Genomic DNA, 18,666 nt, shown 5'->3' on the forward strand with positions numbered 1-18,666 from the left:
TAGTTCTTACAAGGCTAATAATATTTTTGGAATAATTTAATAATATTTAAATAAATAATGTTAATTATTCCGGATTCCGGTATTCCAGATTGGAGTAGCGTTGGTTGACTTAAACTAGTAGACGAACTACACAAGTAGAATCTCTTCATTTTTGGATTAACCAGGTTGTCCAGCTAATACCGAATGCTCTTTTGCTGATGTTGCATGAGCTAAAAGATTTTTACTAAGCTGGACTGGAACTGGGATTGCCGTTCTTAGATACCTACCGCGAATGATGAGACGGTAGGGCTTTAATCAGAGTTAAAATATTGCAAGGTTTCTCAGGATTCCTGGTTCAAGATGAGTATTCAAGTTCCTCATAAACCATGAGCCATGAGTAACGCGCAGACTTTTTTGGATTGGAACACCTGGAGTGGTGCAAGTTGTCTCTCAGGGATATACTTATACCAAACCTTTGCTCCATAGAGATAGACTGATCATACCGGCAATTTATACAGGGTCGCTTTCTAAGTTATGGGGAGTTTGTTATTGCCGCCTCTGCAGATGACGTGGTGGATTTGAGATGGCCACTGGAACCTTCGATCGAAATAGAGTCCGAGGTATGTGGATTTCTGAAACCAGGGGATAGGAACTTTTTCAACTTGAAGAAGGTACGCACGGAACTAGGTCCGACGATGGAACAGAATAGCCTGAGTTTTGATAGGGTAAATTTGTAGTCGCCAGAACTTGTACCACACTACAGCCTGATAGAGTTGAGTTTCAAGTCAGTTTCTGATAGCTTCTGGACAATATCATGTGGTCTAAAATGTGGTGTTGTCTTGCTAAAATGCTTTGTTCGATTGAACTTAGGAAGAGGAAAATATACCATGTACAAATTGAACAGAGCCGGGGCTAAGGGCGAATTTTGTGAGACTCCTGCGGAGACCTGTTTCCGAGATGAAACTGTGTCACCAATTTTTATGTGGAAGGACCTATCTTTTAAATAGGAGTGTATCAGTAATAATAGATCACTTGACAAACCTAATTTTTAGTAGAATTCTAAAAACGTGCCCTTTACAAAGAATCTGATGAATGTTGGCAGCGATGGCAGCAGCATGTTGATCTGGAATTATATAATGTAATTCTGTGAAGATATTTAATGCATGCAGGATCTGCAAATTTGGAGTCTTTGGAGCTTTTTCTGCAAATTTGGAGGTTCTCGTAAGGCTCTTATTCTATTTAAACAACTGCCTGTCATAGCTCATTAATCAGCCGATTAGGACATAAGAATAAAAAAATTAAAATAAGGAGAATGATCTACCAGATATGGTTGGTTTTATAGACCTTTTAGTTGGGGGTTGAGGAGTGTCTGCGCAGGAACCGTACAAAATTTCATAACCGCTGCAAGAAATCATAAAAAATTGCGCAAGCTTAGATTATATTACATTAGTGTAATGTGCATTATTTGACGGGTTTTCAAATACAAGACATTTAACGTATATAAAATAGGGTAATTGTTGGACTTCAAGGGTATAATTACTGGTTAAAGCGCAAGAAAAAACTCAAAAATTGTAATATGGCTTTGAAAGATGGCTCATTGACCGTGAAATATTTAATAGAAGCCCTAGTTTTTTAACTAGATACAGTGGTCATTGTTATATTATGTGTATGGACTCTTACACATATAAATGCACTTACTTGATCTTGCGTCAAAATAAATATATGTGAATCAGAATAAATAGGAGTGATGCAACACTGTAGCACACACTGAAATATAAAGTTTTGTAATTATACAAATAATATTTGAGATTATAAAATAATTTTTTTATTGTGATTTTTTATTACCCATCCGCGGACTTATTGAAAACCTTAGTAAATTGCGAGTACCACATTTTCAATAATTAGAGAAGTAGCTGTTACTTTCAAAGCGTGTTAACGAAGCGTTTTCTAAAAAAGGAAAAAAGGCTTGATCCAGAATTCCGAAATATAAAAAACAACCCTCATAACACTAATAACAAAATGTCAGTTAGCACCTACTGATCGTATATCTTGTAAAACGTCTGATTAACGAACTCTTCCGGCAGTTATTGATGTCAGAAAATGCCCACGAAAACCGCCGCACTACTGAAGACGGCCTTCCAAGGCTGTCGAATCGCTCTCTACTGACATTGCACCAGTTCGGTACCACACCAACTGTTAGCGGTGGGTACCATTGTACCATTCGCGTCGAAGAAGTGGACGTTGCCGCAGTCCGTCAGATTGTTTTGGTGCGTGGGTACGTTTATTAATTGCCGCCGATTTCATATCTCGCGCCAAATAAATTATACGTGATTTTATCATGCCAAGTGTTGTACAATAGCAATTTAATACAGTGATATATATTTAATAAACTCTGTTGAAAATGATTAATCTAAGTCATTTGTACCTATTGTTTATGGGTAAGTTCATAACCAGTTGCATTTGATCCGTTAGTGTTAATTATTCTTAAGATAAATTTCTTTTAAATAAATAATTTTTTCAAGATAGATTTAAATTATAAAATTTATTCATTTTGATTCAGAAAAACATGAACTTTGTTTTGGTAAATATTGCAGTTGCCATTCCAGTATTGCCTAGTATAAATCTAATATACCAATATAATCAATAAATAATAACTTCTAAAATAAGATAAAAACTTGTTAATTCCTTTTCCAATTTTTTTTAAATCAATCCTTGTAACACTTTTTAAAGAAGTCTTTAAAGTCTTTATTGTTTCTGCTTTAATATACATAGTTGATTCTGAACGAGTAAATCCGACATCAGAAATCCAAGGGAACATAATGAGTCAAGTAGGGCGGTTTCAGAATGATATTAGTTGACATTTTTATGCCGTAGTTGCAAAGAATCAATCCCCTGTGAATAAAACCTCAAAAGTTATCCACTCATTTTTCCAACCTCTTGAAACAAATAGGTTCAGACAAACAAACCATAACACCCAAATAATACTCTTTGTTGACATTATTTTTGCCTATTACTACTCTGGCCACAATAATATATTAATATAAATAATATGTATAAAATATACGTCTAATAGTATCATTTTATTAGAGATCCTTATGAGAGATAATTTTTTGTATAAATCGTTGTCTTTTAGTCTTTCACTTAAAACCAATTATACATATTTTCTTCTATAAAACAGATCTTTTTATCGTGAATTTTGGCATCCAGATTGTTCAAAATTTTCTTAACTAGTTTGGTTTCGTAATCAAACATGAACATAACTAATTTTGCATATTGCAACATGAATATTTTTTGGTAGTAATGGATTCAAATCATTCCTTGATCCATCTTTTTATTCAAGATTTTATCCAAATCTAACCTATGCTGTGCTAAAAGACAGCTTTAGGAAACTCAAAGCACTAAATATATTTATTACCCAATCAACAATCATTTGATTTCTGGTATTGATGTGATTTTCAAACATCAGACATGATATATATCTTGATCATGGATTACCTTTAAATCTCATATTTCATAATACATATCTTCTACTGTTTTAATTGAAAATTAAAAGCCCATTTACATTTTTGAGAGTCTCATATTTTTTTCATATTATTTTAATTCAATTGAATCATCGCCATGATAATAATGATTTTTAAAGAACTATAAGCGGGCGAATGGTAACTTAGTTTTTGAATATACTCTTTTTTCAGTTTAAAAAGGCAAACATTATTGAGGCAAATTGGTGCAATACATATTAATCAGAATATTTTACATCATCTACAACTTTTTCCAATTCTTCTGGCTACATGACGATACTGTGTTGGTTTAGCAGTGATCCAATCGTCTATCAATTTTCGCATTTCTTCAATATTTTAAAACCGTTACCAAAAGCAACAGAATCTTCTTTTTTTCGCCTGACCAACAATGAAGTTGCAAAGTTATTCGAAAAAGGTTAGAGGGTTTGAGCTGTTTTTTGTAGAGTAAGTCTTACAATTTATTGTCTTTGAACTTTTTCGGTCGTTGAGGCCATTCTTTATTATTGATATCAAAACCACAACTCTCATTGAAAACTGCCTTAAATATAGAATTTTAATATAATTTAGCCATGTTTTATTACCATATTCAAAGTATATAAAACTAGATTACATATAACAAAATATGTTTTAGCAAAAATATCTATGAATTAATAAAAAGTCAATCTACTATATTTTCATATACATTGTTGATATTTTTAATTATTCCCTATTATATACCCTTTGTATACTGCAGCCTGTAGCAATACCGTTTCAATTTTAATTATGTTTTTCTTGCTTTTATACCGCGTTCTTTTATCTTTTTCCATTAGAACAATTATTCTATAAAAGTAAACCGCTAAAACGAAATAGTGGAATTTAAATTAAAATTGATTTTATATAAAGAAAGAGCTCTGTTTTTGATCATATAAATTTGTTACGGTCAAACCTGCGAATATTATGTATGGGTATTATTTTTAGATGATTTTCTCCACGTGTATATGTTTGATATGTCCATTTTTAGTTATCATTGTATTTTATTATTAAAGTTTATTGGCCTCAATAACGTATTAGTTAAGATTAGTTGGTTAGCTATTAAATCCTAATAGTTGGTGACATTTTTCCTAAAACACATAAACCAGTTTTAGGAGCCCCAGTTACCTAGACATATTATTTATTATATTGTCAGTATTTAAAAGAATTACAAGACCTTTTACTCTTAATTTGTAGAATAATAACTAGACATAAACACGGTATAATTTTTCTTATAGGTATAAGTTCCATTGTATTAGGTACTTTAACTCTTGAAACTTATGACCGATGTAGATAACTTTTTTATCTGTTACACTTCCTGCTTGAATTTTTTATTTTGCGATTATTTGCTATATTAAAATATTAGTAATGATATTATTAAAACAAATTTGGCAAAACAATTTATTTAACTTAAAGAAATTCTATAAAAGTTCAATTGAGCTAAATCGGGTGAGTAGAGCGGTTGCTTAATTATAGAATCTGAGAATCACAGTTGGTGAATCGATTGGATATATTTAACCATTTTTCATCATCCATCAGCAGAATAGCTGAGCCAATACTACTCAAGGATGCACTGAAGTATGTTGGTTCATGAAGGAAGATTAAGAAAAATGTATTCTGATTGCTTTTATTAAGATATACTGTTTTAAGGACTCGAGTATTAATTAAATACTATAAAAGTACTTAAATAGTGCACCTGCAATAAATTAAAAGGTGAGAAGCCGTAGCTAAAGGGCAAAGTGTGTATAACAGCCAAGTAAACATTTTACAGTTAATTGCGAATTACCTATTAATTTTATTCAGTATGCATAAAATGTTAAATTTTAATGGGAAAACAAGAGCATGAATTGCATTTAGTAAATGGTAATTGAAGCAAGCCTTGGTATAAATAAATAAAAATGTATAATACGTTATCAGGTGACGTGAAAACAAACATTGTATAGGTTTTCTACTATATTTCGAATAGAAAATACAAACATTCTTTGCTTTCGATATTGTAACGTTTTTTAGTATTGGGATTTAATAATAATAATTAAGAAAATAACTTTACTTCTTGTATGAAGCCGCAGATGAGCATTCTATATCTTCCACTAAAACAGCCAATACACGTCACAGTCGAATATACTGCCATATGTATATTGTAAAAATATAAAATTCGTTGTAAACTAAGGAAGGATTTTTCCTTCTCATTTTACCCTAGATAAAAGATACAGAATGATGTCTGTCTAGTGACACTAATTATTGATTATAAACCGACAAATATTGTAACACTGCGACGTAATGACATAAATTTTAATAATCTGCATTGGCTAGACTATAGTATTTATGTTGAATATTATTATTAATCCATATTCTTTGCTCTTGATAATATTATCATATATCATCAAGACATGATAGTACCATATCTTGAAATTATCATTAGTTCAATTCTACCGTTGAATTAAAATATCTAACACAGGTTTAGTAAACATTAGAATTTTGGAGCTTGGTGAAAAGACAATTCTAAATATCTATATAATCCTTCTGATAAAAGAAATGTAATGCTAAAATTACATTCAATTTTTAGTACTACTGTAGACGTATGTAAGGTGCTTCTCGAACTTATTGAATAACATAATATTTAATTAACTTTGCATTTGTTAAAGACGACATAAATCTCTGGAGTATTTTTATATTGTTTCATATATGCCTATTTGAGATCTCCTTCTATATTCTCTATATTTTGTAATTTATATGCCATCGAATAAATTGTGTCAACGACCTCATCTTCGCTGACCCTCTATGCGAGCCGGACAAATCAAACGGAACTAAATCTGACCACCATGTCCGGATTTGATCGCATAATTTGCAAAATTATACAAGCAAATCGGCACGGATTGATACAGGAGCGGTCAATTCGACTCGAAAAACGGCCGTTAATTTAAAAATGGCAGCGCGTTTGTCCAGTTCAGTGAAATTCTGGAGAGCCGCGGGCGAGCAGGACCTAATGGACCGTGCGTAACGCGTCTCTTGTTTTAAAGCCATCGTCGGTGGCCGGCTCAGTATCGGCGGTTTTTTTCGCTCAATTTCCAGCGGAGGGTCGACAAGTCGTCCGCGTGTGCGTTTCTTTATTTAACTTCGACCGTTTTCGCCCGGTTCACTTCCGCAAGAACGCGTTGCACGTTTTCAAGGTCAAACAAGAGAAACGGGAATTATGTAAAATCACGGTCAACTGCGGCGAAATCAGTTTTTCAAAACATAACATAATCATATAACAAACACTTTTAAATTAATAGGAAAATACCTATAACTAAAATCATCATTAAATTTAGCCTTGTAATGTATGATAAAGGCCACAACTATCAGAGATTAAATATAGGTCTGTAAGGTGTTAATAATGTAGGAGATAAATACAATAAATCCTCTAACTGGAGCAATTATTGTTTTAGTTATTTTTTACAAGCTTCCCTTAAGTGACTACCACAGCACTGGACAATAATTTTTGCTTTTAAACCCATTTTCCAGGCATTGTCGATTATAACAACCCAATAATGAAAATGCTGTGTGAATGAAATGATGAAATGACTGAGTGAAAAATAGACTATTCTCATATATTTTCATCTCCTAAAAAAATCACCACAAATATCACCGATTATTTCTACTTACTACAACTAGAGATACTAGTCACTCTTATTTTAATATATTTTAATTTTACTATACAAAACTAAAACCATATTATGAGTATGCCTTTACCGGTGCTATTGCTCAGATCAGAGTTTCATTGAGTGATATATTAGAGCTATAAATAATACTAATAAGCAAAAAAAGGTATGTTTCCTTCGCATCATGACCCAATTCTTCTTTGGGTTACGAAAAACGAATTTTAATTTTAGTAGCTCTAGTTATAGTTGTTCTTTCTTCTCCAGAAAAAGTATTCCATTACTGTAAGTATTCAATTTCTAGAAATTCCGCCTTATCTATAATTAGATCACTCAACTGCTGTTAGCTCAATATGCTCCGTTGATAATATTTTGATTGAAAATCAGAGCGATAGGATATTGAAATGTATTCTACATCTGCAGACCTGACTTGATAATTTGGTGATTACCGTAACTTGTTTGGCTATGTTTTGTCATGAACATTCCACGAAATTGTGTAGATTCAGTAGACAATTTTAATCCATTTAGGGAAATAGAGTTTTTTTCACACAAATACAATTATGGTACTAATATATATCATGTGTATTTTTACACATATATTTTTAACATATTTGTTATATCATGAGTGTGACTGAAACATTTTACACTGAACCATTCAATTCAATGAATTTTGCTGTCTGCTGGAGTGCCTACAAACATAGAAATATACAAATATAGGAAACTGATATTTTTTCTTGAATCCGACTATCAAAGTAGAATTATCATTATTTATGCATCTGCTATTCGACCTATTTCATACTAAAACAATCTACTAGTTCCTACACGACAACAAATGTATGACTAGTAGTGGAAAATGCAGGCAGTGTTGAAGAAGAACTCAACAAGGTTTCGACATACTATTGCATGTGCCTATGCATAAACACAAATTCGACAATCATTCCTACGTCTTCTCTAAGATAAAAATGAATATCCCCGAAGGTATAATATTGCGGCCAAACCAGAAGCGAAGTTAAAGTTGTCTATTTAGAATCAACAAACACCTTGTTATAAAATGTGTTACTGTGTAATAAAACAAATATAAACGCTATATTAGCCCTCTTTACGATTATTTGCTGATGCATTTTTTCTGATATAATAGGATAATACGTGTTTCACAAATTAATGCAGAATATTTTAAAAAATCTTAATAATTCCTTCAAATAAATATTAATTATTTCCTTAATAATTAACCCTATAGCTGTTTATAACTAATGAGTAAATAGGACGAAAAGTTATTAAAAAATTTCATTATATGAAAAATAATTATCAAAACGTCGTTTTACAATCTAGCAGCTCTCTTTTCTAGTTTAAATTTATAGTAATTATAATAATTGTTGATTTTACCATAATTCGTCTTCTCTTAATTTCTTTACGTTATAGTCACTGTAAAACCGATCAATTCAATCAATGGATTGGGAATCAGACATGTGTCACTTCAATTTTCTCCTTTAACTCCTGATTTTAAACTACTAAGGGTAGCGTCATTATAAGAAAATTTTAATACTTTTTGCGAGCATCAATATTTTGTGACTTCGAAGGTGAAACGCAATACTATAGTTTATATATGGTTTTAATTCATTATATCTAGCGGCTAAGGGAGTCTTTTAATATTTATTAGAACTTTATTAGAATAATTTCCTTTACCCTATCCATATCGCTGCAGCTCAAAGATCATTTCTTTCTTTTTTGATTGTTTTTGTACTCTATCAATTGAACAGCCTGAAGCAGTTAGGTTTATTAATTTTTTTTGTTCATTTTATAATCGTTTCAAAAATGTTCGGCTATACTTTCTATTTACAAATATTTACTGAATTGTTGAATATAAGTAAAGTTGTATAATATGTTTAATAATTTTATAATATTTTAAATAATTAATTATAAACTGGAAAATTATTTAGCATTCATTAAAAAAATACTTTCATTATAATAATTAATTATCTATCATCATTTAGTTAATATCAAAAAAAATCATAATAATTGTAATACTATATTGATATATTAATGTTATTAAGTATGTTGGTATTGACATTATAAGTACGTCTAAAAGTACGCGTTAGAGCAATCTGCTTTGTCATTATCATTTGTTCAAAGAATCAAGCTCATGGATAACTAACTTTTTTCAAAAATATTTATATACAATAACAGATAATTTATCTTTATGAAGATATTATCTTTTCCGTAATATTATAGCGTAGATAATATCTACTTTTATTTTACTGTTATATTAAAAGTTTAGGAATATTCGAAAGCACAAATAAAAAATAAAAATTTTCACTTCTATTTTTTAAGCGTTAACTTTTAACGACCCATAAAATTAGATTAATTACTAACTTTATATATATAGATTATACATTACAATATAGTATCAGTAACTTTCTTCGTTTCTTTTAATAATTTCTGTGAAAAAAATAATTACTAAAATGCAAAAATATAGCTTAGGGAGTGGAAATCTGTACGCCAATGATCATCAGTTAAACCGTCTTCAGGATATAGTTTATTAGTGAGAGAAAATAAAATAAAGTTATTTTAAAATTTTAAGAAAACAGGGTAGTAATACCCCTGAAGAATATTGAAAACTTGAAAATCACGCATTTTTATTTGAAAATTATAAAACAATTTAGTTAAAAGTTTAGTACTGCCAAGTTACACCATAAAATCCGAAATGATGCTTTGATATCTACAATAAAAAAGTAATACTTCAAAGAACATTTAGAAATAAGAAAGCTCGATGACAATCAATTATAGATATAAATAAATTAAAGCACTAATTAGAAAATTGAGCTAAAATGAATTTGAATTAACTAATATTTGGAATAAAACCTTTGTCTAAATTAGATCAATCTTCAGTGTTACTGGACATATTTATAAATATTGTCTTAATACCAAAATTGTAACTGAGAAAGCTGTAGTGGAGTGTGACTAGTAATATTCGACTATGACTATATGGTAATTAACTATATATACGAACTTATGATCAAAAAATAATAAGACATTCGCAAACGGATATAACATATTTATGATATTTCTTTATCTTGGAAGCATTAAACGTTTAACCTTTTTTAATTTTGAGCCAGAAATTATTGACTCATAAACTCGGCCTCTTAAGACCTTAACTTTACGCAAATAAGGCGTAGTACTCGAACAATATCGCAGGGAGACTGATTCAGAGAAAAGAATTCATAATAAACAATAGCACGACCTTCATGTTTTACTATTTTTTGATTAAAGAACCAATTAATATAAAACCGGGTTAATTTTAGAAAATAGTAGGTAAATAAAGCAAATAATCAGTTACCTTGAAATTTATAAAGATGTTCCAATAAAAGTATTTTTAATCGGCGTCCCTTTTACTGGCACGACTATGGAAAGAGGCTCCGTGAGCGCCGAAAATCCGGGAAAACTGGAACCCGCAACCGGATTTGCATCGGTCGGTGTGTCGGCACGCGTGGACGCTCCCATTTTCACAAATAAATATTCATTTCAGCAATTTGTAAATAGGCGAACTGTGCTCGGCGGCCCTTCGCCTGGATGAATTCGGTAAACACACCACCTGACGGACGGTCCAGGTTATTATTATATTTTATTATCTATATATTTATTCGAACTGCGAAGTGCTTTTAAAATTATTTACTTCACGCAGATATGTTTGCGTTTTGCGTGTATTAACTAATTACGGTGATGTCACGCTGTTTTTTCTTGCGTTGGGTTTGTTTCTAGATGAAGGCATGTTTGATCAATGTCATTGAATCTGTATTTGTATAAACTAAAATTTCTAACAGTAAAACTCACTTGATCTTCATTATTTTACTAAACTTTAGAGAACAATATATGATATACTAAGGAATAAAAGCACATGGGAGTAGAATTTCAGAAGTGTCTAATAGGATTGGTAGTATTGATAAATAAATGACTGAAATGTATAACTTATGAGACAACACACCTCCTCCTATTTTGGATGGAACAGCTTTGAAGCTCTTCTCCCGTTGTCCAGAAATCAACTAAATCATTTTATAAAATTAGTGAGTGCCGGCATCTTGTGGAAACAATACCAATTGCAATTTTAGATCGAAAACACAAAATAACTGTTTACATTTATGCAAATTTGTATGTATCACTCACTAGTCATCAAGTCTGGATTGGGCGTGAATCCTATATTCTTCATGGCATAAAGTCATCTTAAATGCGCTGAAAATGTTCGAACTTGTAGCAAGTCAATCGCTTCGAATATTAGCACTTCCCATTTTAACGTTTTCAAGTATATTTTTACCAGTTTTGGAACATGTAGTCGAGTATTGCAATGCTGAAGAATAACATTTTTGTGTCTGCTCGTATTTTAGTAGATTTTGCGCTGTCGAATAACGCCATCAAATCTTCGTCTTCAAATTTGTTTGGCTGTCCAGAACGCTGTTTATATTCGATTCAAAATCATCACATTTATAAGCACGATTGTCATAAGCTTCACACAGAATTCGGTGGCCTTCAGCAGCATTTTTCAAAAATATTCAATCTTTCCCTAAGTGTTATTTATTCAAAATGATTATTTTATACTAAAAAGTCTCTTTATAAATTTACTTTTTAAATTAAAGAAAAGATAGTGAATTCGAAATTGTACGGAATATGACATATATAGATGAAGATGACGTATAACGTCAATATTTTGAAACTAGTTGAAGATTATCAAATATATGGCTGCCTGTATTCCTTGTAGCAAACAATAGTATAGAAGACCATGTTATGCAGACAGTAGCAATACAATTAGTGAGCAATAATCAGTACAACATGATCTAAAAATCACAGCAATATTTTTTAAAAACGTACTTACCTTTCAAACACATGTTTGTTACTATAATAACATTACGTATTCCATGCTTAACTCTAACATCTATTTATAGTAATGTTTCATTATTATTTAATTAGAATTAAATAAATTCGCTTCAGACACTTCGAAAACTTAGTTTTTTTAAATCTGATCCCAAATTCAACATCCCCAAAATTTTTAAATCACTTCCACCAATTTGTTTTCCTTAAGTCAATATTACCTACCATATATCTATAAAGACAAATTACGCTTATTCAGCGAAAAATTGAAAGAAAATAACAAAAATATTTTAACAAAAAAAACTGAACCGACTTTGACAGCAATTGCAAGCGAATGCCAACAAACCTTCGTTGATCGTCGTCAAAGTGTCCAAACAGAAATAAAAATATCACATTCCCAAACCCATTCGTTGGCTTTCGTTGGCCCGGTTTGTACGCAGGATTAGACATCGCTTTAGAAAGTGGTGTGCATAATGGATACCACTTACCTTAACAAAATAATAACTAAAGCTATTGAAGGAAACCTTTAAAACACATTGGTTGTAACAGCATCACTCTGAATAGAAAAATAAAAGGTTTAATTAAGTAAAAGGTTATCTTAGATTTTTAACACAAAAAAAACTTATTAAAATAAAATATGGAATAATAATGAAAAATATACATAATTCATATAATAATTAAAAAAATATACAGAACCTTATTTAAACTATTTACTACACGCATTTTATATTCAACTATATACACAAAATTTAGTTTAATACCTACCTAAACTAATTTATCTATTTACAATATTATTTTAACAACTACCAACTAACCACTTTGAAGCAGGCGCCGATCGCAAATAGTTATATTAATTTAAATTTGTTTTATTGGTAATTTATTTTTTTGTATATGTCACAAAATTATATTATTATTTTTGTATTTTTTGGGTCCCAAATTTTGTACGTGCCTTTGAAATTTGAGCGTTCCTCGCTTTATTTCGATTCCTCCCGCCCTCTACGCAGATGCTGATTTGCTTTCAATTTCAATCACCTCGAAAGTGCACTCTTTCGAATAAAAAAATAATATTGAAAATCGGCCCACAATTGACGGAGAAATCGGCGAACATTATACATAGAACATAGAACCTCCTGCTTTTTCGAAGGCGCTTAAAAATATATGATGCTGACTCCATATCTTTGAAGTTTGAAGGTTATATTAATGACACGTGTCCAATCTTACTATATGTCGTTTTTACATTACTTAATTGTATATATTAAAACGAGCCGAATACGTATATTGCCAAAAAAGATCAAACATTACGACATAAACATCAGATGACAGATGGTATTAATAAGCCAACAGGATTCCGAATAGAAAAGATAACTCCTGTATCTCCGCATTTACTTTTATAATTGTCGCTGATATAGTGTTACAAAAAATGTAAAATGAATGATATTAGGAAATATTTGAATGGCGGAATGATCATTGTCGTATAATTCAGCACCTTAATGTTTAAATTTAATGCCACATGATTTTTTCTCAATGAACTGCTTTACTATTGCCAGCAGTATTTACTATTAGTTTAATATAATTAAATTCAACCGTAAGTAAGTACAAATATAAATAAAACTATAAATAACTTTCGCTAACGACATAATAAAACAAACTTTCTAAACGTTGAAAGTTGTACGGCTGAATGTTATCGGTTTTTAAAGGCGTTGTCCAGAATAAAAATGTAATCACACAAATAACAACCGCAAAAAATTACCCTTACTAACTCTAACAATCTTAAAAACAGATATGTATATTATATTAAGAAGAAAAAATAGAATGTAACATCAAAAGGGCATATATTTAACATTTAACTTAACATAAAGAGCAATATTGAATTTAAAAATTAAAATTGAAAATTAAATAACTGCAACTAAACATGGTTTCTTGATATAATATTTTAAATGAATGTTTAGAAGGCATGAGATAAAGACAACAAAAAATATATTAATTGATTTGGTGCTGATGACAAGAAAAATCAATTGACATGTCTTCGCAAAGCGGTCCACTTACTATAATGCTATTATCATCTTCATGCCACGTTTGTAAAACCTATGACAATGTTCTATAGCACCAATATTAAAATCGTAATCTTGCCAATAAGCACGCTGATATCCGGCCGGATATCTTGAAGATCTCTTATCATTGTTGAAAGTTTGTTTTCGCTTCTTATTCCGTATCTCGAAATCATGTATCAGCCAAGGCACGCTGCTTTGATCTGAAGAAGTAGTAATCAGAAGGCGCTATAAGTAGGGTGAAAACGCTAGGTGCTGCAGAACTTCCTATTATAGCTTCACAACCTTTGTTACATTCGATCGAACATTGTCATATAAGAAGCTGACTTGCTGGTCTTTTTTGCAATAATACGTCGTTCAGTTTATCTAATCAAAGTCGGCAGAAATCTGCAGTAACAGTTTCATTGGGTTTTTTAGCATCTTGAAATATACTATATCTTGTTGATCTCACCATCTTAAAAGTCTTAAAGTCTTTATGTCCAAGAATATTCAGCTCCTGCAACGAAGTGGATGGCTTACCTTGATAAATTCATGACTTTTTCATAAAGAAGAAGATAAAAGGAATAATAGATACACTTTTCAGTGCTAGTCACAATACGCTACAGAGAACAGTGCTGTCTTTTCAGACTTCAGAGCTCTTTGAGAGTTTGTGCTGAATTTCAGTTCAATAAGTCTTGCAATTCATTGTATGCGAACTTTTTTATTCTTCCAGGCTGTTCGTTAATGACATCAAAACCACCACTTTTAAATTGTTGCAACCAAAACAGACAATCGGACAAAATGAAGAAAATTATACTGTTCACCGATATTCAAGAGAAAAAAATTCATTTCAAAACACCGTAGTGTCTTTATATAGTATTAAACATATCTACTTACACTAACTCATATCAATACAATATTCATCGGTGAAGATTAAAGAAGTTTTGTAAATCAGTGATTTATTACTAATACAAATTACCTTTTCCAATTATTTATAAAGTTTGAAAACCATCATTTTAAACCGTTGAAAGCAAAACCGATAATTGAGATGTGATGAAAAAAATTAAACTGCTCATAGATATTCAAGAAAAAACAATATCAATTCAAAAGGCCGTAGTGTCTTCATTCAATACTGATGCTAACTCATATCAATACTAATTTTAAAAAAACAAGGCGTAGTCAGCTTTTTTTAATATGAAAATTTGAACATCGGTGAAGATTAAAGAAGTTTTTGTATATCAGTGATTCATTATTATTACAAATTAGCTTTTCATTTGTATATAAAGTTGATGAAAAATGCTATGATATTAAAATCATTTTCCCACCATTTCTAAACTTCTCCTTTCAAACCGTTGAAATCAAAACCGATAATTTGGATATGGTGAAGAAAATTATACTGTTCACGGATATTCAAGAGAAAATCGTGTTATATCGAAACATCGTAGTGTCTTCCTTCATCAATACTAACACTAATTCATCAATACTGGCTTAAAAAGAAAGGCATCGCCCACTCTGTTTAATATGACCATATGAACATCAGTAAAGATTAAAGGAGTGTTTATAACTCTTATATAATATTATTTACAAATTACTTTTTCTCTCATTTCTATATTTGATAAAAAAAGTAATGTTAAGGAGGCTAGTCGCCATCCGTTATTTCCAGTCTACCGTTTATTTTCCGGTACATTTTGTTATATAAAAATTATCGTTCGAATATTCGACGCATTTTTAACAGAAATATTTTTTTAAGTCGCGTGTATTTTGTGTTCCCACTGACCCGGATATGATGTGATGAGAAAAGATGGTTTACGGTCGTTTTTGGCCGACAACAGGTGTCAGACGTAACGAGCAAAAACCTAGAGATATAAATCGATGTTTACTAACCATAGGTGATCGCTTTCTTCTTATTTTATCTCCTCTGTTTCTTTAAGCGTCTGCCCGTTATATTTTTTCCATCTAAATGCTTGAAGGCTCACGAACATTTTCTTTTTGCGTAAAAATCGTTTTAAAATAGAGAAACTTTTTCCCTGGTTTCGTTTATCTTGGTATTTACTTATAATATAGTATTAAACAATATATTGTAATTCTTTATATATATATATATATATATATATATATATATATATATATCTTGTATACTAAATAGTAAAAACACTGCAAAAGGCTACTAAATGTATTTTTAACCGACTTCGAAATAGGAGGAGGTTCTATGTTCGGCTAATAAACAACACAAAAATAATAATATAATAATAAAACAAATCTAAATTAGTATTACTCTCTGCGTTCGGCATCTACTTCAAAGTTGTTAGTTGGTAGTAGTTAAAATAATATTGTAAATGGATAAATAGGTTTAGGTAGATATTAAGCTAAATTGTGTGTATATAGTAGAATATAAAATACGTTTAATAGATAGGTAAAATAAGCTTTTTGTTTATTTTTATTTAGTTATTACAACGACTATTATGTACATGTTTTATTTTAACATGTTTTTTTGGGTTAAAAAATTAAGTTTGATTATTTTTTAATTTTTAGTGACTTTCTTATTTATTTTTTAAAGTCGGTTCAATTTTTTATTAAAAATCTTTTTATGTAATTTTTTAGTGTCAGTAAGGGCCAATGGATCTTTCCGGCCAATTGCCCAGTTTTAAGTCACTGTAATGACAAGTTATGAGGTTAGTCGGCAACGACTAGTAATCATATATTATTTTAAAAAATGTACGTTGATATGAATAGTATATTTTCTACAACATCTTTATATTTTACAATATAAATTATTAAATTTATATACAGGACAATGTCAAAAAATAATAATAGTTAATATTTCCTTACTCATGAGGAATATTCAAATTTATACGAATTATTTTGACAGGTTTCAAGATTTCTCAAAACATTTGCTAAAGTAGGTTATTGTCATTATTCAAATTATACCATCATGAGGATTGGTGACCGTGTCAAGATCTGATTTAAACAAAATATTTCTTTCAGTTTCACAATCCGTTGTGGTGAATCTAATGGTATTTAGAAAAACCGAAGGAGATAAATATTTGGAATTTTGAATGTTGATGAGATTACAAATAACATGATTTTTACATTTGGCCTATTTTGTTATAATAAATCATTGTCGAAATATGAAGCTTATTAGAATATCCAACTGTCAATTTTTCAGAACTGTGTAAGTATATACTCAATATAGTATTCAATGACAAATAAATTTAGCCTAGCACTTACTAAGGTTTTAAAAATATTTAAATGAGCTTATTGTTGATGAAAAATGGCAGAATATTACACCAAATAATAGGCTTTGGTTGAAATAAAATAATAACGCTTAATAAACGTTTTTGTAGATTCTGTAGTGTACAAAGAATGAGGTTATAATTCAGTTTGAATTGATCAAGTATTTGAATATTAATTTATAACCAAAAGATTTATTCTTCAATAGTTATGAATTTTCGTGTCAAGTTTCCAAATTAAAATTAACTTATAATGATTTAAGCTAATGGTTATAGTATTATTTGTACTCTTTATACGTTTTTTTACCTTAAGTTAGTGTGGTTTGATTCTCCTTAATCTTCTGATCTACTGTGCGTTGTTCATTAGTGATATCACTTCCACATTAGCGTGATTCTACCTTTTTCAATTTTATAGTAAAATCTTGGATAACTTCGTGGACTTTTTTTTTCGTGCTGATCGTGCAGTTCTTGGTCGGTTTCGAAAGGATAGGCATGGGTAATTAATCGTAGAATTTTGTTTTAGGTGCCTTGGATTACTAGTTGGTACAAAAATCAATCTCTTTGATTTTGACTCTGAGGTCAAGCTGGGAGTATTTTCCGATAAACCAGTATAGCTGTTAAACTTAATCAGACATAATGTTTCCAATTTAGTCTAATATCGATATGAATGTTTACATATTTCTATGGTTCTGTTTAACGAAATATCTCCCATGTTATAGTTAGGTTTATGTCTTTTCGTTACAATGCAAAACTGACGTGGACAGATTTCGAGCTATTAAATTATATTTTCCATGTGTCCATTTGTAAATGTTTGTTGATTGCCGCCTGCTGTTATATAATATTTGTAGTATTGTTTATTTTATTGTTCAGATATCAGCAGTAGCTACACCAGTGTACCCAAGACACCACTCTGTGGAATTCCAGATGAGAGAATTCATCATGTTGAGAATGTCCTTCATATGACACACCAAATTTTGTTTTGAAAATATATGACTCCGGAAATTGAAAATTCAAGCTCAACAGCAATAACTTGATAATTTTGTGGATCACGTAAAATATATTAATTTACTGAAGAACTAAAACCTATTATACTACATATATTTTAATGTTAAACTAATATATTCTAATGTTAATCAGAAATTACTGAAAATATATTTTATGACTTTTGCCAAGCTGGTAAAAGCTTTAATGTATTAAAGAAAATTTCTTGAAACCATCTCGTTAAATCATTAGAAAAGACAAATGGTTAAATATCGTTTTTAAAGTCACGGTCGCAGTAATAAGTTGACCTTACAGCATCGATGTTCCTTCTGTTCATTTTTTTTGCCAAGAGAAAGTGCAGTTTATTTTATCGTTAAAAGTCTGCGACAAAGAATACGTATTGTTATATATGAACTTATTTATTAAT

General features: G+C 30.4%; 1 protein-coding gene across 1 annotated transcript in view; it reads left to right on the plus strand.

Annotated features, from left to right (window-relative positions):
* Window positions 1–2,243: 2,243 nt before the first annotated feature.
* LOC143195545 (uncharacterized) overlaps window positions 2,244–18,666 on the plus strand; it is a 73,275-nt gene continuing 56,852 nt past the window's right edge. Inside the window, exon 1 of the mRNA XM_076402799.1 lies at window positions 2,244–2,417. Within this exon, the coding sequence (XP_076258914.1) occupies window positions 2,381–2,417 (37 nt within the window). The 5' untranslated portion in view covers window positions 2,244–2,380. The remainder of the gene's footprint in view (window positions 2,418–18,666) is intronic.

The sequence above is a fragment of the Rhynchophorus ferrugineus genome, unplaced genomic scaffold (assembly GCF_030347505.1).
Source record: "Rhynchophorus ferrugineus isolate W39M unplaced genomic scaffold, kcgeb_rfMv2 rfM4, whole genome shotgun sequence".
In the NCBI taxonomy this organism is placed as follows: domain Eukaryota; kingdom Metazoa; phylum Arthropoda; class Insecta; order Coleoptera; family Curculionidae; genus Rhynchophorus; species Rhynchophorus ferrugineus.